This window comes from Aphanomyces invadans, assembly GCF_000520115.1.
Source record: "Aphanomyces invadans strain NJM9701 unplaced genomic scaffold supercont1.8, whole genome shotgun sequence".
NCBI classification, from domain to species: Eukaryota; Oomycota; class Saprolegniomycetes; order Saprolegniales; family Verrucalvaceae; genus Aphanomyces; species Aphanomyces invadans.
Window position 1 is genome coordinate 1,837,694 of NW_008580153.1, and position 26,709 is coordinate 1,864,402.

General features: G+C 56.1%; 11 protein-coding genes across 17 annotated transcripts; 7 read left to right on the plus strand and 4 right to left on the minus strand.

Annotated features, from left to right (window-relative positions):
* Positions 1–925: 925 nt before the first annotated feature.
* On the plus strand, positions 926–3,128 carry H310_05209 (hypothetical protein; the record flags this gene model as incomplete). Its single annotated transcript, XM_008869866.1, has 11 exons — positions 926–1,004; positions 1,068–1,239; positions 1,301–1,394; positions 1,448–1,548; positions 1,592–1,710; positions 1,761–1,940; positions 1,991–2,274; positions 2,322–2,454; positions 2,506–2,597; positions 2,640–2,819; positions 2,874–3,128. The coding sequence occupies 11 exons, from the start codon at positions 926–928 to the stop codon at positions 3,126–3,128; spliced, it is 1,689 nt and encodes a 562-aa protein (XP_008868088.1).
* A 273-nt stretch (positions 3,129–3,401) lies between these two features.
* On the plus strand, positions 3,402–5,564 carry H310_05210 (hypothetical protein; the record flags this gene model as incomplete). Its single annotated transcript, XM_008869867.1, has 14 exons — positions 3,402–3,604; positions 3,664–3,701; positions 3,754–3,971; positions 4,023–4,148; positions 4,197–4,262; positions 4,308–4,385; positions 4,432–4,542; positions 4,589–4,639; positions 4,681–4,740; positions 4,787–4,840; positions 4,887–4,937; positions 5,002–5,081; positions 5,133–5,366; positions 5,429–5,564. The coding sequence occupies 14 exons, from the start codon at positions 3,402–3,404 to the stop codon at positions 5,562–5,564; spliced, it is 1,506 nt and encodes a 501-aa protein (XP_008868089.1).
* Positions 5,565–5,803: 239 nt separating this feature from the next.
* On the plus strand, positions 5,804–8,523 carry H310_05211 (hypothetical protein; the record flags this gene model as incomplete). Its single annotated transcript, XM_008869868.1, has 2 exons — positions 5,804–8,214; positions 8,274–8,523. The coding sequence occupies 2 exons, from the start codon at positions 5,804–5,806 to the stop codon at positions 8,521–8,523; spliced, it is 2,661 nt and encodes an 886-aa protein (XP_008868090.1).
* Positions 8,524–8,628: 105 nt separating this feature from the next.
* Positions 8,629–9,350, plus strand: H310_05212 (hypothetical protein). The gene is made up of 3 exons (XM_008869869.1): positions 8,629–8,788; positions 8,845–8,966; positions 9,013–9,350. The coding sequence occupies exons 1-3, from the start codon at positions 8,643–8,645 to the stop codon at positions 9,189–9,191; spliced, it is 447 nt and encodes a 148-aa protein (XP_008868091.1). The 5' UTR covers positions 8,629–8,642; the 3' UTR covers positions 9,192–9,350.
* Positions 9,188–10,520, minus strand: H310_05213 (hypothetical protein). Its single transcript, XM_008869870.1, has 6 exons — positions 10,266–10,520; positions 10,027–10,212; positions 9,857–9,964; positions 9,622–9,801; positions 9,491–9,575; positions 9,188–9,430 (listed from the first exon to the last, which is right to left on the minus strand). The coding sequence occupies exons 1-6, from the start codon at positions 10,422–10,424 to the stop codon at positions 9,297–9,299; spliced, it is 852 nt and encodes a 283-aa protein (XP_008868092.1). The 5' UTR covers positions 10,425–10,520; the 3' UTR covers positions 9,188–9,296.
* A 1,351-nt stretch (positions 10,521–11,871) lies between these two features.
* Positions 11,872–14,107, minus strand: H310_05214 (hypothetical protein). Its single transcript, XM_008869871.1, has 2 exons — positions 12,589–14,107; positions 11,872–12,528 (listed from the first exon to the last, which is right to left on the minus strand). Exon 1 carries the CDS (start codon positions 14,006–14,008, stop codon positions 13,400–13,402), a length of 609 nt encoding a protein of 202 aa, XP_008868093.1. The 5' UTR covers positions 14,009–14,107; the 3' UTR covers positions 11,872–12,528; positions 12,589–13,399.
* Positions 14,108–14,851: 744 nt separating this feature from the next.
* Positions 14,852–18,383, plus strand: H310_05215 (hypothetical protein). Its single transcript, XM_008869872.1, has 6 exons — positions 14,852–15,204; positions 15,261–15,356; positions 15,408–16,956; positions 17,004–17,137; positions 17,190–17,546; positions 17,591–18,383. The coding sequence occupies exons 1-6, from the start codon at positions 14,857–14,859 to the stop codon at positions 18,200–18,202; spliced, it is 3,096 nt and encodes a 1,031-aa protein (XP_008868094.1). The 5' UTR covers positions 14,852–14,856; the 3' UTR covers positions 18,203–18,383.
* On the minus strand, positions 17,245–20,808 carry H310_05216 (hypothetical protein). 6 transcript variants are annotated; one of them, XM_008869874.1, is made up of 8 exons: positions 20,706–20,808; positions 20,161–20,650; positions 19,992–20,108; positions 19,161–19,933; positions 18,983–19,117; positions 18,822–18,926; positions 18,523–18,768; positions 17,245–18,467 (listed from the first exon to the last, which is right to left on the minus strand). In XM_008869874.1, the coding sequence occupies exons 1-8, from the start codon at positions 20,757–20,759 to the stop codon at positions 18,348–18,350; spliced, it is 2,040 nt and encodes a 679-aa protein (XP_008868096.1). In that variant the 5' UTR covers positions 20,760–20,808; the 3' UTR covers positions 17,245–18,347. The 6 variants fall into 6 exon arrangements, with proteins under 6 accessions (XP_008868096.1, XP_008868097.1, XP_008868095.1 ...); XM_008869875.1 differs by having other exon boundaries at positions 18,822–19,117; positions 20,706–20,807; XM_008869873.1 differs by having other exon boundaries at positions 18,240–18,768; positions 20,706–20,807.
* A 345-nt stretch (positions 20,809–21,153) lies between these two features.
* Positions 21,154–22,147, plus strand: H310_05217 (hypothetical protein; the record flags this gene model as incomplete). Its single annotated transcript, XM_008869879.1, has 1 exon — positions 21,154–22,147. The coding sequence occupies one exon, from the start codon at positions 21,154–21,156 to the stop codon at positions 21,955–21,957; it is 804 nt and encodes a 267-aa protein (XP_008868101.1). The 3' UTR covers positions 21,958–22,147.
* On the minus strand, positions 22,090–23,610 carry H310_05218 (hypothetical protein). The gene is made up of 5 exons (XM_008869880.1): positions 23,410–23,610; positions 23,189–23,359; positions 22,876–23,137; positions 22,692–22,828; positions 22,090–22,642 (listed from the first exon to the last, which is right to left on the minus strand). The coding sequence occupies exons 1-5, from the start codon at positions 23,593–23,595 to the stop codon at positions 22,130–22,132; spliced, it is 1,269 nt and encodes a 422-aa protein (XP_008868102.1). The 5' UTR covers positions 23,596–23,610; the 3' UTR covers positions 22,090–22,129.
* A 1,296-nt stretch (positions 23,611–24,906) lies between these two features.
* H310_05219 lies at positions 24,907–26,709 on the plus strand. Of its 2 annotated transcripts, XM_008869881.1 has the most exons (9): positions 24,907–25,429; positions 25,480–25,625; positions 25,681–25,734; positions 25,784–25,844; positions 25,889–25,988; positions 26,039–26,132; positions 26,188–26,373; positions 26,426–26,572; positions 26,624–26,709. In XM_008869881.1, the coding sequence occupies exons 1-9, from the start codon at positions 24,988–24,990 to the stop codon at positions 26,690–26,692; spliced, it is 1,299 nt and encodes a 432-aa protein (XP_008868103.1). In that variant the 5' UTR covers positions 24,907–24,987; the 3' UTR covers positions 26,693–26,709. The 2 variants fall into 2 exon arrangements, with proteins under 2 accessions (XP_008868103.1, XP_008868104.1); XM_008869882.1 differs by having other exon boundaries at positions 26,188–26,572.

Here is a 26,709-nt window from a genome sequence, read left to right on the forward strand (position 1 = left end):
AGAACCAACCAGTTAAACGCGCCACGGGCAAGCGAAACCACCGTCCCGTTGAAACATACTCTGGCCAAGTTGCGCGAGTTGTGTGGGACATCCGCCGACTCACCGGCCGGCAACGTTTAAACGGAGCCAGCCAAACCTTCGATCTTTTTACCGCGGGCCAGTATACGCCATCTGGGTTGCGTCGAAGCCTCTTAATATAGATCACCACACGACGACCGAACAATAAGCCGACGACCGTCGACCCAAGATGGAGGCCGCGGATGTGCAAGGCTGCAACAAGCGCATGAAGACTGTCATGGCGCATTGCGTGGCCTTACGTCATGGCAAAAGACGTGCTGCGACGAACCGTTGACTTGACTTGGCAAGCCCTTGTCCGCACCACGTACAGCAAACTTGTCTAGGGATAACCGACGCCACCGCTGTCCACCATTGCAAGACGAACGGCTTTCACGGATGCGGTGAATGGATGCGAAGGTGCTTCCGTGGCGCCGGTATTGCAGATGGATGGTCGGCGTGAAGGGGTCGCGGGGGCTGTGGCACTGGCAGATTTTCGTACAGTGGCAAGTTGAAGCTGCGTCACGAGTGTCGTCTGGTTGTACTGCGACTGCTTCGGGACAAATTGAACCAATGTGAACACAGTATAATTTGACCAGTCACAATAGACCAAATGGTCGTCCATCAGGTCAATTTCATTCAATGTGATCGAATATATTTGATTTCCATTGTGTCCTGCATGTTGTCCACATGATAAAAAGTACCATTGAAAATATATCGACAAACACTAAAATTTCTCGATGAGAAGGGATTTCATGGACGATTTTATTGGATGAAATTCATTGACCTTGACCAATCCGAACGATTCGTTTGAAATTGGACATGTGGCCGTTTGAATTGAGAGACGCACAAGAATCGTTTGACGTGCACGATGAAGACGCAAGTGGTGGTGCCCATCCTCGTTGCTGTGTGCTCCAGCATCATGTACATGGTCGCTGTCACTCCTTCGGGTACGTGCGCAGAATCGAGCGTCGTCTCTGATGTCGTGTTGACGGGTGGCGTTATGTTTCCAGGTGACGCGTGGAACGCGAATTGGGTGGCCGTCGCAGAGGCCGCAAACACCAATGTGACGTGGATGCAAGAAGGCACGCAAGAAGCATACCGATTCCGGCAATTCAAAGAAAACAAGACGTTCTGCTTCTCGCCGAGCTCGTCGCTTCCTTTCCGAGTGGACAGCTTGAACGAGTACGGATCTCATGCGACCGCACCACTGTCTGTTGTGGATACATCACGCACTATCTGTTAGTCCGCGGCAACCATACTTAGTGCAATATGTAGCGCGCTTTGAGCAGTTCAATGCTTGGTTGGATCAAGTCGACCCGTACGTCACTCCTGCGAAGGTAGGCCCGATCGTTTCTCGTGCGGAATAATACAATCTAACGGAGACATCCAGCAATTTCTCGGGTCAATGCAACCGCTCATGTGGGGATGGAGCAATCTGCGCGTTGCGATCACGAGCGATTCGGCGTCGTCGCTGACCTATACCTACACAACGTATTGTCGAGGTCATGTTCTTGCGAGTCCTCATGTCTCCTAGACCACCATCGCGGGTGTGCCACATTTTGGAACACGTTCAAGGCTCCGCGTACCCATCGATTCGAAATGTCTTGCCGGACATGGCGCTCTACGTCTTGAGCAAAGCGGCCGCCTTTACGAGTACGCCTATGCTTCCATCCACACTATGCACTGACGCACTCCCTGCTTAGAGCGGTACTGCGAAGGCTGCTCCCGTGGATGTCCTGTCGCTTGCGAAGACACCAACAACTCGGGCATGTGCATGGCGACGTTTAGCCCGCACCAGTATCCCTGTGTGACCGTCCATGGCCTGGAGACTGGGTACATGACGAGCCAGGCCCACGTCGCGTTCACGACGGTCTTCTACTCGGGTACTTTCAACTACATGGCGTTTTTTGGCACGTCACCCGTGCTTGCGCAGTCATATCGCTGCAATATGTTCAAAATCTCGCGTGGGGGTACCTCTTGTACTTCTTTTCAGCGAAATTGGCGCAAAGCCGCGCCTTCCACTACGTCCTCGGCGCGGCGATCGGAATTGTGTGCTCGATTGCACTTTTATTGTACCAGCTGTACAAGCAAAGCCAAAGCACGATCCGACTCCTTCCAGGTGCCGGACTCGTCCAGAGCGCGTCGTTGCTGACCACCATCGCGTTCCCCGTGACGGGGTTCATGATGCTGCCTGCCGTGTACTCGCTTCTTCAATGGGTGCGCCTCCACGTTTCGGTGCCGTGTCTTGACCGATGCACGTGTAGGCGATGGGTCTCCTCTTTACGTTTTGGGCCAGCGACGACGTTTTTGGAGTCCCGCACTTGGGCAAATTCTACTTTTTACTGTTTGGGCTTGTCGGGATGGCCTTTGTCTGGTGGTTCCAGTGGTGGGCGCCGCGTACGTAACGCGGACTGTCTCTGTGGGCCGTGGCTGCTAACGCGGAGGTAGCCACCACGTCGGCCGACTCGACGGTCGACAGCGGCAACGACGACGAAGATGTCGCGGTTGTGTTGGCCGATCTGCGGCGCATGGAAGCGGAGGTGCGACTTGGTAGTGCATTGCGGTTGCAAGATTCTTGCTAGGACCTGCTTCTGCCGGACAACCAACAACGACTGGCTCGAGCCCTGCAGTTGTTTTCCATCATGCTGCTGTTCCAAAGCACGTCGTCTGTCGTGCTGTCGTGGGTGATCGTGACGGTGGCGCTCCTGTGGTCGGTGCTGGAAGCTCTGTTTGGCCACGTGTACTACTGGTACTGGTCGGAGGTGCGTCTGGCATGGTCGAACGTCGTCCGTGCATGACGTTGCGTGGATCGATAGATGCCGGGGCTCCACTCGACGCTGATCTCGACGGACGAGTACGCTACCCAGGGCAAGACTGAAACGGAAAAAGCACTCGCGGCACTGCGCCAGCACTTGAAGGAGAACCCGCACGTGGCCGAGACCGTACGCGAAGACCACGAAGTCCGCTTGCGCCGGTTCATGCACGGCCGAGATCACATGGAAGCGTCGATGGGCAAGGCGCCGAAGGACTCGCAGCCTTCCAAGTCCCACTGGCGGTGCTGCATTCAGTGACGACGGCTCGAATCCAGCACACACACACACACACCGCCTCCCCCCCACGATAATTTTTAATACTAACAGAAATTTGGACGCATGACGTTGCTCCGGTGAAATCCATGGCTCCACACGTTGCACGGCCATCGACTCTTGTCGTCGGCGGCAAGTGCCCACCGCACGAAGAAAGAAGCATCGGTCGTCTGGCCCACTCTACAGGAAAAAACAACGCTGTGACTTCACGGTGGCACGAGCGCCGGCAGGTACGACGTGAGCAAAGGGATTCCGGCAATGTGTCTGGTCGATGATCTTGCAGCCGAGCGAAAGAGCGCGCATGGCACGAACGATCGCGTCCTGTTGGGCAAAGGCATCATGCGTTCGTCATGGAGGTTGGGGAGGTCGATGGAACTGTTTCAATTTCACGCCCCTGACGGTTTCGCAATCCGTTACACTTTTGTCGAGCTCGTGGCCGCGATCGCGATGGCGCCGAAAAAGTATGTCTAGCGCCGACATGCATGTGAAAGCGGCAAGGATGGACTGATGGGTGTCGTAGAAGCAAAAAGAAGGTTCGAGTCGACGCGACTGACGAAGGTCCGTGGGGTGGAGGTGATCCACGGTGCTGCGAGATGACTTTGTCATGTAGCCAACGATGTGCAGCGGAGGCTGGACGAAGCAGAAGCGCAGCTCCGTGAAGAAGCCAAGCTCATTGACCGGCTGACGCGAGAGAACCAGTCGAAGCAGGACCACATGCAGTCGATGGAAGCCGCCATGGCAAACGAGCTGGAAAAGCATGAAGCACTCATGCAAGTGTTCAAGGACCGCGAGCTCGCGCAAAAGCAGGAAGCCGACCACTGCATCGATGTACGTCGGATGGCATGGATGCATGGGTGGTGCACGTGTCTGGAATCGTAGGTGCTCAACTCGAAAATCTGCGCCTTGCACGTCCGCATGGAAACGTGTAGTACCCTCGAGACAGTAAACGAGTCGCTGCAGCAGCGCGTGGACGAGCTGCGGCGGCAACTCGAGGCGGACACCAAGGTCTCTCTACACGTCGTTCGAGCACGTCCTGATTGACCGTTGTTGTAGCGGCACAACGACGAGATTCATGCCATGCGGGTCGACATGTTCAACCACAAGATGGCGCTGGAACAGGTCGTCGTCCTGTCTCGACCAAGTTATATATGTCCATGGTGGTAGACATTTCGCAAGTCGCTTCAGGAGCTCGATGCGCAGTATTTGAAGAAGGCATTCAATGCAATGGCGGACGAAAGCAAGGTGCCGACAGAGTCGACAGACAATGCGCGACCTCATGCGAGTCTAGAACGCCCTTGTCGCAAACGCCAAATTGAAAGACGAGCTCCAGATGCAAAGCATTGGCGTGGAAAACCTCATGCATCGATTCAAACTCCAGGCGGAGCAATACCACAAGATGGTACGAGCCCGCAACCAGACACACGCTTGACGTGATGTGGCTGCAGAAAGTCGAGAACGAGATCCTGGAGAAGGGCAGCTCGCTTCGCCTCAAGGAGGTCGGTGTCGTCGGATGGGTTCGACATCATGGCGGCAATAGATCTCGCTGCTCAAGTCGTTGCAGCACGACATGGACCGAAAACTCGTCGACATCCAAGAGGTGCGTTCGTGACCGGGGTGCGACCGACGTAGTCATTTGGCGGCAGGAGTTTGCGTCGAAGGAGCGCCAGGCACAAGCAGCCACGGCCAAACTTGTCGAGGTGCCGCTAATGGCTGTCGATGCCGCTTCGTCTGACCAGAACAAAGGAGCTCAAGGACGAGAACAAGTCGCTTCGCACCTTGTACGACCAAACTCAAGTACGTGTCTTGTGCCGGTGGTGGCACGTGCATCTCGCAGACACATCATCGCATCCATCCACAGAAGCGGTGCCAAAAGTGGAAGGCCCGGTATGTGGCGCTGGCATCGACCAACCAGCACGTCCAGCCACAGTGTGGCAGCGAGTACGTGAGGAGGCATCGGCTCCATCCGACCGAATTCGTGGGCTGGCATAGGCTGCCCACCGACGAATTGGCCCAAGCTAGCGCCGACGCCTGTGGGGACCGCCTCAGCATCAAAGGATCGATCGATGCTTTGGTGCGAACGTCCCAGATCAAGCTCAACGTGGAGGGAAACGTCCCGATGACCCAACTCGACCCCAAGGAGCTGTGGAGCGCGAGCTACCAGCGGGTGTCAGGTACCGATGGCGCGTTCATGCCAGAGATGAGTCGATGCGCGACGGCGCCACAGTACGTATCGGCCATGGACCACCTGCATGGGAGCTGACATGGCGGAGATGTTTCACTCGCAGGACGACACGACCGTCAAAGTACGATATCCGTTTGCCGTTGAAGGCTCTCAGGCACGAGCCAGCGCCCATGAAGAGCCTGGTGAAGGCCCACTCGTACAAAGCCATCACAAGGCGCCCTGGGACAACGCTGAGATAGCGTAGACGGATGCAGATACAGACAAGCAACTGTCGAAGAACGTCCTCGCCACGGAGGGCAGACTTGCTCGTGGCTGGCTGAGCCAGCACTTGTATCACGCACGGCACCGCAGCGCGGCCGCCACCACTCGTGCATGCGATCCCCTCTAAGTAAAGCAAACGTTGTCCGGATCCTTATGCGAGTAAAAATACCTGCGATGGGTTCGAGACCGGTTACAGAGCACAGCCAAAAATGCTCGGATGAAAGTTCCGGACGAAGCGCTGTTGCGGGGTCGGAGCAAGGCGCCCCTCGACGACGTCGAGGTGCTGTACCTGTCTGGGTGCGCCCTCGATGGCGTCGCCCATCTCGACGCATGCACGCACTTGCATTCGTTGCACCTGGCGCACAATCGGCTCGTCGACATCGCTGGCCTCCGGTCGCTCCGAACGCTGTGGCACATCAACCTGAGCTATAACGCCCGCCTCCACGACCTGTCTCCGCTCGCCGACTTTGCCGCACTCGGCTTCCTCTCGCTTGAACACTGCATGTTGACGTTCGATGACGTTGCTGCTCTCCGAGATATGCACATCGCCGAGCTTCGGCTGCACGGCAACCCCCCGCTTCTTCTCGGCCAGGATGCTGACCAAGATGAAGCCACGTACCGCTTGAAGACGGCCGCGCTCCTGCCAAATGTGTGGGTCCTGGACGGCCACTACATCACGACCGACCAACGTCTCTTGGCGCTGGAAACGTTCGGCGAGTTTGAGTTTGCAACGACGCAAGGCCGCACCGACAGATATGGGTCGACTGCGATGACGTGGCAGCTCCTGCCGACGGCGCAGTCGAACCACTTGGCAGACCACCTTTTGCATGTGGTGAGCCACCAGCCAACGTCGCGGCGCATCCTCCGCGAGTCGTACCGACTCAAAGCTGTGCTTCACATGTATGCCCATTTGGCTACCCACGTGAACGCTCACTTGTATCTGGCACCCCCAACCAAACCGTCGTCGGCAGGCTGTGCTGGCCACCACAGCGCGACGAATCCGTCCGTGAAAGCGCAGCCGTGGCCCGTGCTCCCCACCGACGCCATCCTGCACATGCCGCCCCGTGCCCGCCTAAACCTGGCGATTCTCGTGGCTGCGACCCTCGACTTTCCATCGCTTCCGCCGTTCCTCGTCCTCGAAGCAGCCACGATCAACTTGGTCGGCCAGTTGGACGCCGCCGATGTTCGCGCTGTTCTCGAAGCACCACCGTACGTCGCGACTGCGCTGCTCTTCCTCCTCGGCGAGCAAGGGCTCAAAGACAACCTGTCGCTGCCAGAGAACGACCGGAAGCTGTGGTCGAGTCTGCCTGTCATTCTGTCGACTTTTGCCCCGTCCTCGGTGGCAGCGCACTCAACGGACGACTCGGATCATCCCGACTACATCCACAACGATCAGTTGTTCACAAGGCGGTGTTGCTACGCGGTCATCCTGCTCTCGCGAGCGCCGTCGTTTCCCACGCATGGAGCAGCCACGTCATCTTCAGTTGCAGTCGCTGTTGCAGCGTCGCTGCAGCCCCTCCTGGACAAAGCCAAGATGCGTGTGCAGGACCTCGTCCCCGACTCTTCTGCCGCTTCTTCTTCCTCCTCCTCCATGTCTGCGTGGATCGGCAGCCAGAAGCGGCTAGACGGAATTCGGTCGGGAAACCCAGAGCACCTGCCGTGGAACAAACCGTCCAACAACGATCGCAGCTCCACCGTCAGGTATCCTCGCCCATGGGCGGCGCAAGATCACGCTTCGGCCACGGCACCCGCAAACAACGACTCGACGGAGAATGCCGCACCAGGTCAAGGCCGCGCCAGCACTCCCGCATCGGACACGCATCGCAATGAACCAGCTAAGTCGAGTGCATTCTCCAAGAATTATCTTCAACACGCTCGGTCGAGTGTGCAGCTACAAGACTGCTCGTCCCGTCGGCGCGGCAAGTTGCATCGGGACGCGCATGGTTTCCACAAAGAAGGAGTACCGAGGTCGTTTGGCGTGCCCAACGCCGACCTGTCGGCGCAGGATTTGATGGATGTGACGGCGGTCATGGGGCTTTTACCGACATCAACCAAACCTGTGGAACTGTTCGCCACGAATACATCGTGGAATGCAAACTACGTGCTCGCGCCACCCGCGCTCGTGCTTGCGCAGAACATGTGGATGGGCAAGCAACAGTCAGACGGCGCTGGGTGGAGCCGCATGGGAGTTATCCCAGCTCGCACGGTCGAGTCCACGCAGAACTTGGTCCCACAGCCGCGACCGTTGGGCCCGACACGTCACGCCATGATGTACATGGCGGTGAATGGGCGAAAGGATGGAATTCCCAATGTGGAAGACAGTGACGATGAAGTTGCGGTGCCACAACAAGTGGACGGCACCGAGAGGACGCATTCGGATGGCGGGATGCAAGAGCTGCAACGAGACCTTGCAATGCTCCTGGGCAAGGTCCCAGGAACGACAGATAATACCTCGCCATCGTTCTTCATGACACAGGGAGGGTCGCATGACCAGTTAGCGACGTCGTCGACGGCGGCAATGCCTGGGAAGAGGGGTCGTGTTGACGTGTCAGTGGCATGTCAGCACCAACGACGGTCGTACGACTCGGACGCTGGCAAGCCCGCAAGGAAAGCAGGCTTCAAGACATGGTACACAACTCGTCCTTTGCATGCTACACGACATGGTCGGTCTGATCGGATCGTAATAGGTATGCTGTTGCAGCCAAGTCCGAGCTCGTGGTGCCGACGCTGGAACACGTCACTGGCAACAACTCTCCACAACGCATTACGACACACTCAAACATGCGCGTGAAGAAGACAGATTCTCTCCTGCAGAAGGCCGCCTTGACAGATGTTGCTTCATTCGCCGCACTTCCGTCGCTCTCGTCGTCGTCGCCGTCGGCGACGGCCCTCCCGACGACTTTTCTCCCCCGCAGTTCAAGTTTGCCAGTTTTATAACAAAACTGCCATCTGATTGGTCTATTTAAACCGCATATCTGGAATGCACCAATCAGCGTCCAGTTGAAGTTCCGTCGAGATAAAAACCACCGCTGCGTGTCTTCATTTTTGGAATTCCCATGAGCTTGCACATCGACACGGACGACTCGATCCCGCGGGTGCGCTGGAACGACAGCGACCACCGCTTCCACTACACTGTTCCTGTGGCGGAACAGCCTGGCAACGAAGGCTACGTTATCCTCCATGAAGTTGGCCCGAACGAAACGTATGTTGGATGAGACGCTTTAGTGTGGATGAGGAGTGAGAGAGTGCTTTGTGTAGCGGGGCGCTTCTATCTCCCAAAGACAAGTCACGCCTGAAGGACATGAACACGGCCAACAACCTCATCCATGACCTGGAAGTGGCCAAGAAGTACCGCGACACGATCAAGTTCTTGGAACACAGTACGTCGTTCGGACGTGTCATCGTCGCTGATGAAGAACGTTGTAGAGCGATCGAATCACAAGAGCAACAAAGAATTGTACGATGAACGCGCGACGAGCCAAGGCGACGCTGTCACCAACCATGCATTGACCCACGAGAAGAAGCCATTAGCCAAGCAGGTTATATCCAAGTCGCAACCCCACGTGACGCAACCGCGCCAACTCAAGCAACCCAAGAACATCTAAACTATACTCGTACTGTCCATCGGACTCTCGTAACGAAAGCATCAATCCCCATGAGAGCACTGCAGAGACTCGTTTCATGGTCACTTGGCCTAGTTGTTTTATCGTTTAGTTCTTCCGTCGCAGTTTCTCAAATCGAGATGCGAGTTCGTCAAAGTCCGGTACGTCGTTGGAGGATGTATCCACTGGAGGCGCCACGGCCGCAGAAGGTGCGGCATACGCATCGACTGCCTTGGGAGGCGCTACAGCGTATTGGCCATACAACGTCAGCCACCGTCAACACTGGAGTGCACTGAAGCTACCTGATGGGGCAGGGGGAGCGATGTAAGCTGGAGTTGCATTCGGCACGGTGGGAAACGCTGAGGGGATTCGCCCTGGAGGAGGAGCCTGGATGGAAGTGAGTCGAGTCGCATGCATGGAGGTACGGGGATACCTCGGCATAAATGGCGGCAAAGTCGGGCCCGGAGACGCCGGCCTGGCCGATGGACGAGCCTGTGGGGGCGGCCATGGGTGCAAGAGGGTCGACGATTTGGCTTTCGTCTGGAACCCAGGCCACGTTGTGTTGCTTGGCGATTTCCTTCAAGTAGTTGATGACGAGGTACGCATTTGGAGGCTGCGAACCCAGATCGGAAAACGTCAGGATGGAGAATGGGGCGAGGAGACCGTACTTGGACGCTGAGTTTGTGAATCACGCGCTCGTTCACGCAGCCATCGACGTTGCGCATGGCGGCGGCGGTGAAGTCTTGGCCATACTTTTTCGTCAACTGGTTTTTCACCTGTGCAGAAACGGCGACATTCACTGGATATGCCCGGTGAACGACAGAGACAGCTCGCATACCTCAGCCAGCTCGGGGATTTCAGTCCGCGTGGCTGCCCAGATGAGGGTGCACACTGCTTCTCGCATATCGTACGGACATTCGCGCTCAGACTTGATCAACGGCGTGCGCTCAGATATCAGCTCACACAGCAACTCGATGATCTCGTATGCTTCGATGACAAAATCCTCTCGAATCAACCCTTCCACCTATGGACAAGAGAGTGAACCACACGTACACGCATGCTTTCGTGGCGCCACACTCGAATGCGGGCTTTCTCTTCCTTGCCATCGGCCAACAACTTGGCCACATCTTTCCGCTGCGCCTTCGACGTGATAGCTTTCTTGTTCTTCACAATCCCGATGCGACTGACCGCCATCTTCAGGTTCGGCTTGAGCTTGTTCACGTTGAATCCAAACATCACGCTGCCACCGCCGTCGTCGTCGTCGTCGTCACGGCCCACGAATGCGAAGTGATTTGCAGCAGCCGCCGCGGAGAACGAGAGCGTTGGTCAACCACCACTCCCAAATTCCTGCATATTTCCTTAAAAATTTGCAAACCAATTTCGATTTTGAACAAGTTTTTTGCAATTTTCGGTTGAGGCACATGATTGGCTGAATACATATGCGTGTTGTGTCCAACGCACAGGCAGAGTAGAACTGGAATGTATGTTTTATGTTGATAATTGTATTTGGGGCACCTTCAGATGCATATCCAAATATTCAATCGCAGGTGTCGCCGCTCACAGAGGCTGCCGCCGAGTCGACACCTGCATTGAATAATCTTTATACGATAATACCATTGATTGGCGACACAGGGATGCCATAGCATTGCCGCAACATGAGAGGCTCGTCGGGCATTCCTCGGTCATGCGAACACTGCTGAAACAGTTCCGTGCTAATTAGTGTTGAAGAGTGGACTTCACACTATTTGATTAAGCTGACTGGTGCGAGCATTCAATTGGTCCAAAATCACTGAAACGCGATCACGGATTGGCTGAATTGATTTATCGGGTGGTTTCGGGCGGGGGACTATCTTAGTTTTTGTATGCTGCGGAATTCCGCCGACCCGACCACCGCCGCCGCCATGGCCGACCATGTCGCGAACTTGAAGGCCGCCATTTACGCAAACCTGAACGGGCTCGATGGCCAGATCTTGCAGTTCGAGGTGAAGGCAAATCCAGTGGCAAAGAAGTCCGAGTGTTGGCGGAAGTTTGGCCATGTGCATGCTTTGCACGGAGGTTTGGTGCAGGTCGAGGACACGTCGTTTGTCGCTTGTTTTGCCTGCCACACCGTGTACACGTTCAAGAGCAAGAACGGGACGTCCACGATCATGGGTCACAAGTGTCTGCACGATCGAGTCGGTGGATCGTCCGGTGATAACAAACATGACGGTGGAAAGAAGGATGGCGGCAGCCTGCATGCCATTCGCAAGCCAAAAAACCCCGAGCTCGACACTCTCAAACGCGACATCACCAAGGCGCTTCTCGAAGACGACATGGAGAAAGGTTTCACGTTGCATTCGAACCCCGTGGCGACCAAGTCGGACTGCTGGAAGCGCTTCGGACATGTGTACCAGCATGGGGCACCCTTCGAAGCGTTCGAGTCCACGTACGTTGCATGTTTTAACTGCAAGGTTGTGTATCAGTACAAGGTTCGAAACGGCACGTCGACGATGACAACCCACGCATGCTCGACGACGCCAACGTCTTCGTCGTCCTCGTTTGCGTTTGGCGGCATCCATGCTCTTGAAAGCTGCTCGGATTCCAGACGACCCCACCAACTCAAGCGAGCGGCCCCCGACTATTTAAACTACACAACCAACCCTTCACCACATCTTCCCCAACGAAGCAACAAGCGGCATCACGTTCAGGGCTCGTCAAACTCTGCAGTGGACATGATGGGGACGCCTACGACGTTGCAAGTCCTCCATTCAGCGACGAATCCCCACCTGCCCCACCAAGTTTTGCCTCCAAAGAAGGCGCTAGACGTGCTCAAGCAGTCCATCACGGCCAGTCTCGTGGCTGCGTCGTCGAACCCAGCGCTGTCGTCCCCGTACGATTTGCGACCGAACGCAGGCGAGAGCAAAGCCGAGTGCTGGAATCGGTTCGGGTTTGTCTACAAGCACAACGCGCTGGTCGTCGAAAGCGGGTCGCACTTCGTCGGGTGCTACGATTGCAAGGTCGTGTATACGTTCAAGAGTAAGAACGGGACGTCCAGTCTTCTCAGCCACGTCTGCGCGATGCGCAAAGCCCACGATCGGGCGAAAGAAGCGCTCGTGCAGGACCTGCTGCACCTGTGCACGCATGACGTCTTGCCCGTCGACGTTTTCACCGGCGCGGGCTTTCGTCGGCTTTGCAGCAACCTCATGCAAGTTGGCAAGCGCCATCCGACCTTGGACAAGTGGGAACCCGATGCTCCAGCCGTTCAAGACGAACTCATCAAGCGCTTTCAAGTCGGGAAAGCAGCCCTTCGCGAACGAGTGACTCTGGTCGTTCAACAGGACGGCGTGCACGTCGGCGTGAGCTACACCCAGTGGCCCAGTGTCAAACAAGTCCAACACCAAACGATGCATGTTGCACTGACCATCCATTTTATCGATGCTGACTTTGTGCTCCACAATCGGCTCTTGGATGTCCATGAGATCACGAATGCGACGTCCGAGCACCAACGCGGTGCAGTTGACGGCGACACCCGCTCCGACGACGACGTGCTGCTACCTGCGGTCGAGGGGCTGACAGAGCTGTCGCTGGCGGACATTGGCCGGCCCGTGGCTGTCCTCACTGGCATGGCCACACGAGTTGTCACGGCGCCAAACGACGACATCGGTGCGAAGAAGGGGGCGCTGTACGCGTATCAAACATTTGCTTCGGTTGAGTTGGACGCTGTGCTCTACGACGTGCTGCAGCTGGACCCGCACACGCCGTGGACAGGGCACACTGCGGATCCCGTCGTCGGTGTCATCATACACTTGATGCTGCAATATGCTGACGTATCGTCGATTACGTGGCACACGCTGGTTCGAGCGCTGGACGTGCTGCGGTCTCAATGGGCCCTTCGCCACGACCTGTGGCCCGCGTGGTTTTCGATTCAAAGTGCCGATGCGTCGCACGATCCGACCGACGACCTTGTCGCGTTTTGCACACCCTTTGTGACGGCGGCGGACGCGTTTCAAAAGGAATCGATGCCGACGCTGCACACTGTGTGCTACTGGCGCCACGCGCTGTGTCACCATTGCCGCCGACTGCCAGACGGTCCAGAAACGGTCCATGCGGTGGTAGGCGCTGTCAAGGCCGCCGCATTGCGACGATTGGAGCAATGGACACTCTGCCCGACGCACATTATGGCAGCGCTGTTGGATCCAGGACAGCGCAAGCGTCTGGGTAAGTTTGGGGTATCACCTGACGAAATTGCCGCGGCCAAGGAGGCGCTGCGGCATCGGCTGGTTGAGCTCGTTCCTCGCGTGAAGGCGGCCAGTGCGTCGGCGAAAAAGTCGGACAAGGCAAAGGCGTCTGGCATCTTGTCGATGTACGGAGGAGAGTCGGAGGACGAAGGAGGCGCATGCGTGGACGACACGACCAGCTTGCATCAGCCAGGGGTGACCGAAGAAGTTGAGGCCGAAATGACGCGGTATTTCGACACGGCATTGATTGAAGAGTCGATCACTGCGACCACCGACGGAAACCCCCTCGTGTGGTGGAAATGGCAGGCGAAGCGATGGCCGTTGCTGTCTCGCGCGGCGCGGTCGGTGCTGTGCCTCCCCGCGGCGCCGACGACTCCAGATGTTGTCAAGAAGCGTCGTCACTACCTGTCCGCAAACGTAAGGGAGCTCCTCTTTGTGCAGTCCAACCAAGACTTGATTGCTGCGACTTCCTCGTCGTCCACGTCGTCGATGCCGCTGGGAGATGGATGCGTCGTGTAAGCGTCGTGACGCTGCCAATGTCATGATCGTGTAAAGTTCGTGAACAATGGCACGTTTTTTGCAATAACCTCGCTCGGCCTCCATTCATCGGGTCGACGTGGTGCACATGGCATTTCCCGACAAGGTTGTGTGCGCCATGACACCGCGAGGTGCTTGCCTTGTTGGGCGGACGCCAATTGTAGCGTCTGTACATGGTCAGGCTCAACGGGGTCGCCATGAATGGCGTCGTCGGCGCTCGATGTCTGCACTATGACACGAGTTACGTGCGAAACATCTCGACACAAACGATACCTGAACTACTTTCGTCTGCAACGTCACCATGCAGTCGCTTCAGTGTCCGCGCAACAACACGCTTCGTTTGGGCACGTGATGGTACGCTCTTTACGACGTGGATGGACTTTGTAGCGGTGTCTGCGCCAACATGGAGGCTGCATGGAGGTTTTGTAAGGGATACGAGTGGAAGAAGAACGTCGCGCTGGGCCAAATGGAGTCACATGAGGAGGACAACGTGCAGTTTGAATTTTTGTCGGGATTCGAGAGAATGGGAAGGTGGACGACCAAGCTCCACGTGGTATTTTCAAATTCTACAATTTTAAAACTGGTTGTCAGTATGACAAATATCCTCCTTTCTGAATATTAATTTGACAACCGTCGCCATGATATCATGCATTGCAAAGTCGTCGTGCGACCACATGATCGCCATGTACATCCACGAAGAATGGCCATACAAGTCCAATCTAGACGCTTCAGGCCGTCCCTGTCGCTGGCGCAACTTGTCTCAATGCATCACGACCTCCGCGTCGAGCACCCGAGCAAGACTTTAGCATGCGCCGCGCGCATGCATCTCCTGTCTACAGTAGGTCGTGGCACGTTCACGATTTCCTCCAAGGTCGCTCATATTATCCCATAGCATATCTTTCGAATATTCGTGCATGGAAGACGGCCAGCATGCCCGGCCGTCGACCGACGACATCCGTGGCTTGCTGAACAATCGGAACAGCCGTCGACAAGGCATCGGCGCGCCATCGAAAAGGGGTGTGTTCGGCCCACTTAGTGAGATGCATGCTGGGGTGTTGAAATCATCCATGCGGCCAATGCATCGATCTGGCTCCGACGGCCGACGAACATCTGCGGCGGTCACAGGTACAACGAATCGCACCATCAACTTGCCAGCGCGTTCGTTTTCGTTTCGTCAGCGCCGAGGAAAGTTGGACACGCGCGCGATTGCCCAGATCGATTTGAATCGCGTGGTCCGCGAGACCGACATCGACACGATCCAGGTATGTTGTACACACGGCGAGCGTTGTTGTCTTCATGTCCTTGACATACGCATTAGAACCAACTCGAGAACCTCGCCTTCTCGGACATCACGCTGCAGGACTTTAATCAGTACTCGGATGAATACTTCTTGAAGCTGTTTCAGATTGCACAGGTGCGTGTGGAGTGTTCACTCGTTCTCGAGCAACTGACCATGCGATCCTAGTTGACGGTGGAATACTTGCTCAACGTCCAAGAGTCGCTCGTGGTGCACGCAGAAGAGCTCGAGTCGCAGTGTGACCAAATCCAGCATGAATGTGCAGTCCTGGCGGAGGAAAACGAGTCCGTCGACGCCGAGCTGCGCCATCTCAAACAAGAGATCAAGCAGAAACAGAACACAATCTCGACGTACGAGCTAATGCTTTTGACGCGGCAGCACCAAACCATGCCGCCGTCCCAGGGGTCCACCCTCCCAACAACGAGTCCTTCTGGACCGGTCGAATGCATTTTGTGCAACAAAAGGTTTCTCTCGACCGAGTATTTGCTGAAGCACCAGCGAAACAAACACGTGCATGCAGCGGCGGAAGCCCAGAGCACCAAGCCTCCCTTGATAGTTCAAGTGGAGGCCAAGGAACCGGTTGAGTCGCCGCCGCCGCCGCCGACACCGCAGCCCACGGATTTGACCGTTGTGAATGCGCTGATCAGTGCCAACACGGCAGTCCTAACCAAACAAATCGAAGCGATCCAGGTCCAACTCGCCCACGACAAGACAGAACGCGCGCAAGAGACGCAGCTGCTGACGCACCAGCACCAGTCATTTGCAGAGAAGATGGTGGAGCACTTGGCGCGGATGCAGGAAGCTCTCAAAGACATGCACGTGCAGTCGCAAGCGCAGCGCGAAGAGTGGGCGCATTTCGCGCAAGATCTCATGCAAAAGACGACGGAGAAAATGGCCAAGACCGCCACGCACATCGGCCCGATCTTGAACGATGGCGCGGAGGAGCAGTGGCGGCGAGAAATCTTGCAGGAACTCAAGACGCAAAAAGAGGAAGAAAAACAGCGTCGCTTGGAACTGGAAGCCGAACGCAAGCGATGGACCGAGCGAGAGGCGGAGCTTCAGGCAAAGCTAAACGACCAGCAGCAACTGCCGACGCTCACGCAACTCGTCGCGATGGAAGCGCACAGGTACGGCATCGACTACGGCCTGGCGTCGTCGCCGCGCGCCACCACACAAGAAGACCGCAGCGTCATGCGAACGTCCCAGATCATTCAAACCGATCGGGACGTGAGGGATTCGCAGCAACAAACCGACGACGTGCCGGTGAAGTCTGTAGTCTCTTCAGCCGCCGCGCCGCAGCAAACTCCAACGCCAATTGTGCAGCCCAAAGCAGTCGCGACGTCTGTCGAGGCAAACCCAGTGACTCCTATGGAGCCGCTACTGCCACCGCAGTCGATTGCACCGCCGCCGGTAGCTGCCGTGGGCGAACAAGTATTGCAACTACCAAGTCCCGTGCTTCCGCCACCCGAGCAACTGCCTGTCGAAATGCCGGCTCGTTTGGATCTGCACCGTGCAGCCACAACGGTCCAGCGAGTCGCGGCTGGGTTCGTCACAAGAAAACAACTCGGCACGCCCGAGAACTGGGTCCTTCGCTACGGCAGCGACATTCACATCGACGTCACTCGACACATGACAGCCAACGCCCTGCGACGGATCGTAGCCGACAAACTTGGAGGCATCGACCCGCAAAGGGTGCTGGTGCACGACTCGTCCACCGGTACACGAGGACGCCGCCCTAGTCGACTTGATGATAGCATGACGTAGGAAGCGAACTCGTCGGCGACGTATTTGTGTTTCACACCAACGGCCACCTCGACATCGAAGTCGTGCGAGAGGACTACGACCCGTTCGTCGACGACTTGGTGCGACAATACCACACGCGCACGTCCCAGATCCAGGTTGGCTTCGGGCTGACCAACGCAACACGGGCATGACGACGACTGTGTCTAGAGCCTGCGCGACACGGCACCAAGGACGGATCTGTCCGCGACGGATGTGGCTAGCTCGATCGTCAAGTTGCAAGCGGTGGTGCGAGGGGTGCTCGGTCGTCGGCAGGCCACCGAACTGCGCATCGATCGGCTCGTGGACTTGCGGCTCAAGCAGCTACACGAGTCGCCGGTGGTCGAGCACGACGGGGTCCCGATTCTCCATCATCCACGGGACTCGTCTCCGGCGCTGCAGCAAGAAGCGGTCAAAGTGCATGCGCGGCTGGTCAAGGCCATGTCGGATTTCCACGGCCGCCCTGCAGCACCGCTTCAGTCCATGTCCCAAGTCGCGTTTGACGCGGCCATGAAGAACGTGGACGAGGTGCAGTTGTCGATGCCGATGGACGCTCACCCTGTTTCGTACAGGCGCGAAAGAAGTACCCTGCGCCAATGCAAAGCCGCATTGCCGTCATCTTGGGCGCCATTCACACCGCCGCCATGCAACACTACGATCCTGATCAAGCCAAGGTGCTCGACGACAGGACAGCAGCGGCCGTCTCGATTCAATCCATGGTGAGGGTCGGTTTGGCAAAGAAGGTCGTGGCGCAGTTGGCGAAGAAGGCCACCTCGGACGGCAGCAGCGCGAAATTAGACAAAGACGACGAAAGCGATGACGTTGCAGACGCCAAGGAGACCGCAGCGGATTCAAAACGTCGCCTCGACAGTCGCCCCCCCGACGACGGCGGCGCGAAAGCCATCGACGAAGAAAAGACTTTGACACGCAGCGCCAACGATGACGATGACGATGACGCTGTGACTATTGATGAATTCAACGAGCTCGAGACGGCTGCGCCACGACGATCGGATGCGCGCCATTACGACGAGTACGACGAAGAAAAAGCGCAATTCCGCGCGCTCCAAGACATCCAGGACGACGACGATGCCAAGTCGGCGCGGATATCGCCGCACTCCAACACCCCGCTCAAGTCGATGCACCGACGAAACAGCCGCGGCTCCATGCTGCACAATGCTCGCTAGCGTTCCAGTGGCTGTGTGTCGCTGCGAAACGAGGCCATTCTAGTGTTGGATTTGCATATGGCACTGCGGAAACCATCGATCGACGCGCCTTGTTACATCAATCTCCATGTTTACTACGAACATGGACGCGGAGCTTGAGGTTCACCTAGGCAAAGGCTTTCGCCCACATCTTCTTTTCCGTGGCTTCTTGTTTTTTCATGTGCGCCTTCAACCGATCGTTCAGCGCGACGACGGCCTTGTCTCCAGGGGCCAACATAAACGCTTTCTACGAGCCGTCGCACGCAAGTCAGCACGTGTACGGGCTCGACGAGGACGCTGACCTGGCTGTCTTCGAAGGCAGCGGCATAGTCCTTCAACCGTTCGTACCCCAACGCGCGGCGATACAGCGCCTTCGTGTTGGTCGGGTCCAAGTCGAGCGCGTCCTTGCAATTGACAACGGCCTTTTGCCAGCTCTCCAATTTCAAATAACACTGCGCCAAGTTCAAGTACAAGCTGAGCTTGATCGCTTTCACTTCGGCGGCTTCGTCCGGGCGCAAGTCAAAGAATTTCGTCGCGTGGGTCAGTGCCTGCATACCACGTTATCTCGCACATGACGTGGTGGTGGTGATGCGCGATATACCTTGACGTAGCGCGCCGCAGCGTGTTGGATGTTGCCGCCGCGAAACAACTCGTTGCCTTCGTCTTTGTTCTTGACGACGAGTCGCATGCGGTCGGGGGTTTTGAGCTGCACATGGCGTCGCCCAGCGCATGAGACTTTGACTCGCAACACGGGCCACCCACCTTTCGAAAGTCGTGGTCGTCATCGTCCTTGTTTTCGAGCGCTGCTTTTTGAGCTTCCACTTCGAGCTGGTGCTCCAGCTCCTTCTCGTCCTTCTCGACCGCTGCAAAGTACGCTTGGCACGCGTTCCGAATGTCCTGCGATCGAGTCAAGGCATCGTCGTCGCCGCGACGGGTGTACCGTTTTGAATTGGTCCACGCGGACGGTCGCTTCCTCGAGCGTTGCGGCGTCGTCCGAGTAAAACCAGTCCTCGGCGGCGTCCAGGAGCGGCGCCACGACCGCCGAATCAATCAGGTGGCCGTGCTTCTGGCCTTGCTTTGCGCGCATGTCGTACACGAATGTTTCGATTTCGTTGCGCTTGTTTGCGAGCATCGTCATGTTGTGGTCTAGATCTTGCATCGACTTTTCGAGCGCAACGTCGCCGTCGTGCACAGACACGTCAAAGAACATGCCGACGTCGTCGCTCAATGCAGCGCCAACGGCGACGGCGGTCGCGCTGTCGAGCATGCGTCCAAGCGTGACATGCGCCCCGATCGCCTTGGTGATGGCGTCTTGCACCAAAGGCATGCGTGTGCCGCCGCCAACGATCTCGACCGTCGCTATGTCGGCCGGCGCGACGTCAGTTTGGGCAAACAGCCCTTCCATCAACTCTCGGATCGCAGTCGTTTCAACGTGCCCAAGTTGCTCCAACTCGGTTTTCGTCATGCTCAATGTAATGTCTGCGTCGGGCACGACGTTTTCCACGTGGACGACAGCGTCAGGGATGGTCGAGAGCAATTTCTTTAGCTGTTCGCAAGCCAGAAGAAGGCGGCGGCTTTGGCGGCTCTCCGGTTGAATCTGCACGCCATGGGATGCCTTCAGCTTTGCTTCAAAGTGCGTGTACAAGTGGCGGTCGTAGTTTGCAGACCCCAACGCGCCATCGTACGCCCGGGCAAGGATGGTTTCGCCAGTGGCTGCGACGCCATGTTGGATCATACCCATTGATCACTAGAACGAGCAAGCGGATCGTACCGGAGAAGCGGACGAGGGCTGCCGTGGTCGAGACGTGGCCGACATCGACAATCGCAATAGTCTTCGCCGCGGCTTCGTCCTTGACGGGATGCTTTTGGTGGTAGCATCGGGCCAGTGCTAGTCAAATGTGAAAAGACGATCGCGACTCGCCAAGCGGAGAACAACGCACCGACGTCTTTTGACACCAAAGATGCGGCGCCAAAGCCAGCAATCTTGATGGCCTGCAACAGCGCTGTTTGCTCCGCGGCACTCCACCCCGGTGGGATGGCGACCCCGACTTTCAACGACGAACGATCTGAGGCGACATTGCCGCCGATTTTGGCCAACAGCATGGCCATCAACTGCACGGGGCTAAACTCGACCGTGCTACCGTTGTACTCGACCGACGCCACTGGAAGACCGGCGTCGTTTGCTTTGAAGTTAGACCGTTGGCACGGGAATGCTTGCAATTGGTGCATGACTTGGTCAAACGTCTTGCCCAGAAGCAGGTTTACGTAGTCCACCGTGTTGGTCGGGTTTGTGCTGGACGCCAGCACAGCCGCTTCACCCAGCAGCCGCTCTTTGTCCTTGAACGATACGAGCGTCGCCGTGGTCATGCCGCCCAGTTCGTTCAAGACTATATCGCCTGAAGGGCGGGCGACAACGCATTGCTTAGAGCCCTACTCGGCCATTGAACGGTTAGAAGGGATGCACGTGTGGGTGGTTGGCACCGACAATGTCAAGGCCCACAAAGTCCAGGGTCGGTGTTTCAGCATCCGCGGCGGGCATCGTGCTCGACGGCGCGTCGATAATTCTCGAATCAATGCTGATGGTGCCAAGACCGCAAATGGCCACTCACTTGCACTCTCACAGCAAATTTTCTTGTCGTTTACTTCAGTTAAGACATTCACTCCTTCTCACTCTCACTTAGCGTCATGTCCGAATGTGCAACACAACGACAACGTGCAGGCAGACACCGCCGCGCGAGGAGATCCATGCGGCGCTCAGCATGGATGAATGCTTGATAACTTGGTTATTCCGTCGCGTCAAGAGATGAAGGAGGAGCACGTACGCAGGTGACTGCAACGTCGCAAATACAGGGCGGAGAGCAAGAGAGCGAGTTGATATCCACGGAGTGAAGGTCCTGTCGGTCGCACAGGACGGACGTTCAAACCTCAACTTGATGCAACAAGTGGAAGCATGTGTAGAAGCGGCGCTGCGATGCGCGTTGACAGAAGGGCCTGGCGACGGCGTCGTGGGATATCTAGTGGCGCTGGTCATGGAAGAGTTTACGGAGGCACAAGCTATAGAAGCGAAGCGCAAGTCGAAGAAACGCGAAGTAACTACATTCGAATTGCTGGCGAGAGTGGTTGAAGACACGCTGTTGGGGTCCGAGGCGGAACTTGAGTTGAAATCCAACGATATCGCGACAGTCATCGAACTTGCGGTGGCGCATTTGCATGCCAGGTTTCATCCCTCTTCAGCAAAGGAGGACGAACCGGACAACATGGGGTTTATCGCTGGCGCAGCGTGCGTGGCCATTCTAGCCGAGGACGACTCGTGGCATGAAGCAGATGTGGTGTCGTTCGATGCGGCGACGCGGTCTGTGGAAGTACGATTCGTAGAATTTGGCAACGTCCAGTGGGTGGACTTGACGTCGGTGGTGCTGGCTGACAACGTCCTGAATGATGTCGGCGGCGACGAAAGGTGTGCGATGTGCGAACGCCCCGTCCATCTCACGGAACACCACTTGATACCTCGGCAAATTCACGCACGGTATCTCAAGCGCGGGTACACGAGAGACTTTTTGAACCGTTGCATCAGGATCTGCCGGAGCTGCCACAGCAAAATCCACAGCACGATCGACAATCGAACGCTCGCCGAAGACTTCAACACGCTCGAGAAGCTCCTGGCTCATGACAGCATCAGCAAGTACGTCGTGTACGCACGGAAGCAAAAGGCCCGCAACAAGCCGAGGAAACAGTGAGAGCGTCGAGTTCACAGGGGAGCTGTGGTGGCATGGCGCTCGAACGACCACATCCGTTCTTTCTCAAACTCAAGCCGGCCCAGATCTTGACCGAGTTGTACCTGGTCTGTGTACCTGCTCCCGTTCGAAGAATTTGACGAGCGCGAGAACCGACGAGATAATGGCATTAAGATTACGCGTGTTGGACGACTTCGGCAATGCTCTGGGCAATGTACTCGACGTTCTTGGACGTGACGCCAGCCATGCTGATGCGACCGTCCTTGGTCAAGTAGATGTGGTGCTTGGTGATCATGCGATCAACTTGGGGCTCGGTCAAGCCCGTGTAGCAGAACATCCCGATTTGGTCCGTGATGTGGTTCCATTCGGTCGTCGAGCCGTCGACTTTGCCAATGTTTTCCTTGAGCAGGCGGCGCATCGAGATGATGCGATCGGCCATGCCCTTGCACTCCGAGTACCATTGCTTCTTGAGCTTCTCGTCGCCGAGGATGGTCGAGACAATGAGTGCGCCGTGGATGGGTGGGTTCGAGTAGGTCGGACGGATCAAGATTTTCAATTGAGACTCGCAGCGGGCAGCTTCTTCCGCGTCCTTGCACACAATGCTCAACGCACCCACGCGCTCACCGTACAAGCCAAAGTTCTTGGCGTACGATTGCGACAGCACCACGTTGTGGCCGTCTTCAACAAACTGTGCCAGGAATTAGATCAAGTTTGGGAGGCCACTCTTCAGAACCAACCTGGCGGACGGCGGCAGCGTCGCGGTCGGCGTCGCCAGATGCAAAGCCTTGGTACGCGCAGTCGAAAAACGCAATGTGCTCCTTGGCTTTCATAACAGCCGAGATTTCCTTCCATTGCTCGGGAGACGGGTCCACACCTAGTGACCGAGTTAGCACGACGAAGTTGACGTCAACGTAAGTGTACCGGTGGGGTTGTGTGCGCACGCATGCAGAAGGAACACCGACTTCGACGGCGCGCCTTGCAGGTCGCTGATCAAGCCAGAGAAGTTCAAACCGCGCGACGCAGGTTCGAAGTAAGAGTAACGCTTCACGTCTAATCCAGCGTCCTTCATGATTGGGATGTGGTTGCCCCATGTGGGGTTGGGAAGGTAGATGGGCGTGTTTTTGCCGAGGAAGCGGGAGAAGAATTCACCCGCCAAACGGCAACCACCAGTGCCCGAAATAGTCTACAATTGAAATGAGGTCAGAGTTTGATGGGCCATGACGGTAGAGCGTACTTGGACACCCACGATGCGGCCGTCACGGAGAGCTTTCGAGTCGTCACCGTAAGCAAATTTCAACGACAAGTCGACAAAGTCCTTGGTACCACCGATGCCAGAGTACTCTTTGTTCTTCTTGGCCTTGAGGAGGCGCTCTTCGGCCTCCCACACGGATGGAAGCACATATGGCTACATACACACCATTGAGCACACTTGAAGCAGCATTATGAATTGAATACCTTGCCGTTGTCGTCGCGGTAGGCACCAACGCCGAGCGACACCTTGCGCGGATCCGTGTCCTTGTTGAATTTGTCCGTCAACCCGAGAATGGGGTCGGCAGGGCCCATGGGCACAGACTCAAGCCACGACTTGGTCGAGAGGTTGCGCGTGGCGCGCATTGCTTGGGACAGACGAGACAGCATCATGGTGTCGGCAAATTTTGATTTGGGGCTTGAATCCTTCGACGCCCACGGTTCCCCTTATCCGGATGATGCCTGAATTTTCGGACGGCGTCGTCCAATTCGGGGAACGCGCTTGTGGTGGGCGAAAGCGTGGGGTGTTGGCGCTGTCACGTGGGTCCATACAAATGTGATATAGGGACATGTCGGGGGCCTTAACGCTGGCCACGTAGCAAGCGGAGGCGAGGCAGGAGGAGGTAGACGGGTCTGTCGCGCCATCACGACGGAGGCTCGTCGAACCAAGGAAAATATAAAACAACGTTTAGAATGTCATGCCATACTCTACGTATAAAACAATTCATTTATAGAGTGTTCATGGAGTCACTATACCACAAGTATATCGTCAAAACCTCTATAAACCAATTCGACAAGGAGAATCAGACATAAAAACATAGAAATATAAATAGATGCAATGAATCTACATTCCAAACATATTTCGGCCATAACTCTAGGAAAATTGGCGCAAAATCGAACTCTGAATGCAACACTTTTGGAGAGCTATGAAAATGCTCTCTTTGATCTCTTTGATGTGCGCCCACCTTTTAACCAATTCGTCTTACGTCATGAAATATGCGGAAAAGACTATGAACGACATCGTCATCACCCAAAGGAGGTAGAATCAGGATTTCTCCTGATTGGACAAGCAGGCCGTCCGGATAAGAGATAGCCAATCAACATGCACAAAACCCATGGTTCTTATTGTGACACACCCGACGTCACGTTACCGTGGATGTGGCGTGGGCGACACATTTCTTTTTCACCAGGGATTCCTGGGGAAGCTTCATGATGGCTTAACTAGTATGCTGGAGAAAAGGTACTGAGATGTACTAGTAGGCCACAGGCTGTCAGTCGAAGTAGCTCCGTGCAGTAGCTCGAAGGAACTACAACCTACACAGGTGGATTGCATATCGTCAATTCACGTTCGTCGCACACGGCAGCACCACGTTGCCCCGGTTCAGGATGTATGCCAGGCCCATCGTGCACATTAGCATGTTGGTGCGGTTATGGCGCACTAGATTAGGGCGTGCATATATTCGGCTTCGTGTCGGATCGTATGACAATACTTTTGTCACGCATATGTCACCTCCGCGAAAGATTGACTTGTGCAAGGTGTTGTCCGCGCGTCAAGTGCAATTTCGTTTGGCGTGAAATTTCCGCCAAAATCAAGCAGAATCGGTAAAAATTGACCACAATTTATGACGCACTTGAAGTGTAGCCACCTTGTCGTGCATCGATTCGTTGTAAGTGCAACCAATAAGACGCATAGAAAAAGATTGCGGTTGTTCAACCAAGAAAAGCTGGCCGGTCAATGAGCGGGTGGCCACTGCCCCAAATTCCAAGTCGGTTCGTCCTGGGCAAATGTCGCTGCAATCGTCCAATGTGTCTGTCGTGGCTGGCCTTGTTGTCGCCGGCTTAGCTCTGGCGTGGAGCGGTACCTTGGTCTACCTCTTTGCGCCCCACTTCCAACAAGACCACGAAATTCGACAAACCGCTGCACAACACCGCCAAGACATGAAGCACAAGGACAAAAAGTCCCGCGAACGGGAAACGTCCATCACCAATGGTGAAGACGTGAAAATGATGGACAAGCAGGCGCTAGTGGATGTTCGCATCTCGGAGATCCGACCGCTCCTGCCGCCGGCGTGCCTTTTGGAGGAAATCCCTCGTACTGTCAACATCGCTCGAACTGTCAACAAAGGTCGCCAGGGTGTGTCGAACATCCTGTGTCGCATGGACGACCGCTTAGTCGTGGTCGTTGGCCCTTGCTCAATTCACGATGTGAAGGCCGCGCTAGAATATGGTACACTGGTCCGTCTAGATGCCATGCAGTGGTCACATGCCCTGACGTAGCTGAAAAGCTGAAGAATATCGCGGACGAACTCGACAACGATTTGCTCATTATCATGCGCGTGTACTTTGAAAAGCCTCGCACGACTGTGGGCTGGAAGGGCCTCATCAACGACCCCGACATCGACGGCACGTTCAACATCAACAAGGTACAAAGCAGACCTAGAGGTGGTTGCGCCGTCAAACCTGACATGCTCGGCATAGGGCTTGCGAATTGCGCGTGAGTTGCTGTCTGAAATCAACCAAATGGGCCTCCCTGTACGCGTCGCCTTCGAAACGATGTGTGCGCTTAGTAGCGTGACTTTAGGCCGGATGTGAATTCCTCGACACGATTTCGCCTCAGTTTTTCAGTGATTTGGTGAGCTGGGGTAAATGACCCATCAGTTGGTTCACGGAGCTAACTCTTTAGCAGGAGCCATCGGTGCGCGGACAACGGAGTGTCAATTGCACCGCGAGTTAACTTCTGGCTTGTCGATGCCAGTTGGTTTTAAGAACGGCACAGGCGGATCCTTGTACTGGAAGACTTACTCGATGACCACGACTCTAACTTGGGATGTGGTAGGCAACTTGCTGTCGATGCAGTTGTGTCGGCTGCGCACCCACACTGTTTCCTGAGCGTGAGCAATCAAGGGCTCGCTGCCATCGTAAAGACCTCGGTACTAAAGCCGCTCGCTGCAATGAGAGAATGCAGTGCTTAGGTCGTTGGAATAGGGCAACGAAGCGTGCCACGTCATTCTCCGAGGTGGCACCACTGGTCCAAACTACAAGAAGGAGCACGTTGACAAGGTGGCGGAGCTCCTGAAGAGAGCAAATCGGTTGGAAAACGTCATGGTCGATTGCTCCCACGGCAATTCGAACAAGAATCACAACAACCAGCCGCTGGTCGCGCAGGACTTGGTACTTACGCCAGGCAATCATGCCTTCGTGCTGGACTTGACGTTGCTGTTAGGCAAACCAAATTGCAGCAGGCGATGCTAGAATTGTGGGCTTGATGCTCGAATCGAACCTCCAACCCGGTGCGCAGAAACTGAACCCAGGTGTACCTCTCGAATATGGGAAGAGCATCACGGACGCCTGCATTGGATGGGAAGAAACGGTACGTCGTCAATTTCCACGTTCGACTGCCTCGTCACCACAATACACGCAGGTAAGTGTGCTCAAAGAGCTGGCCGATGCCGTGCAACAACGACGACATGCCAAAAGCACGGGGCAGTAGACGAGTTGCAAAGTTTC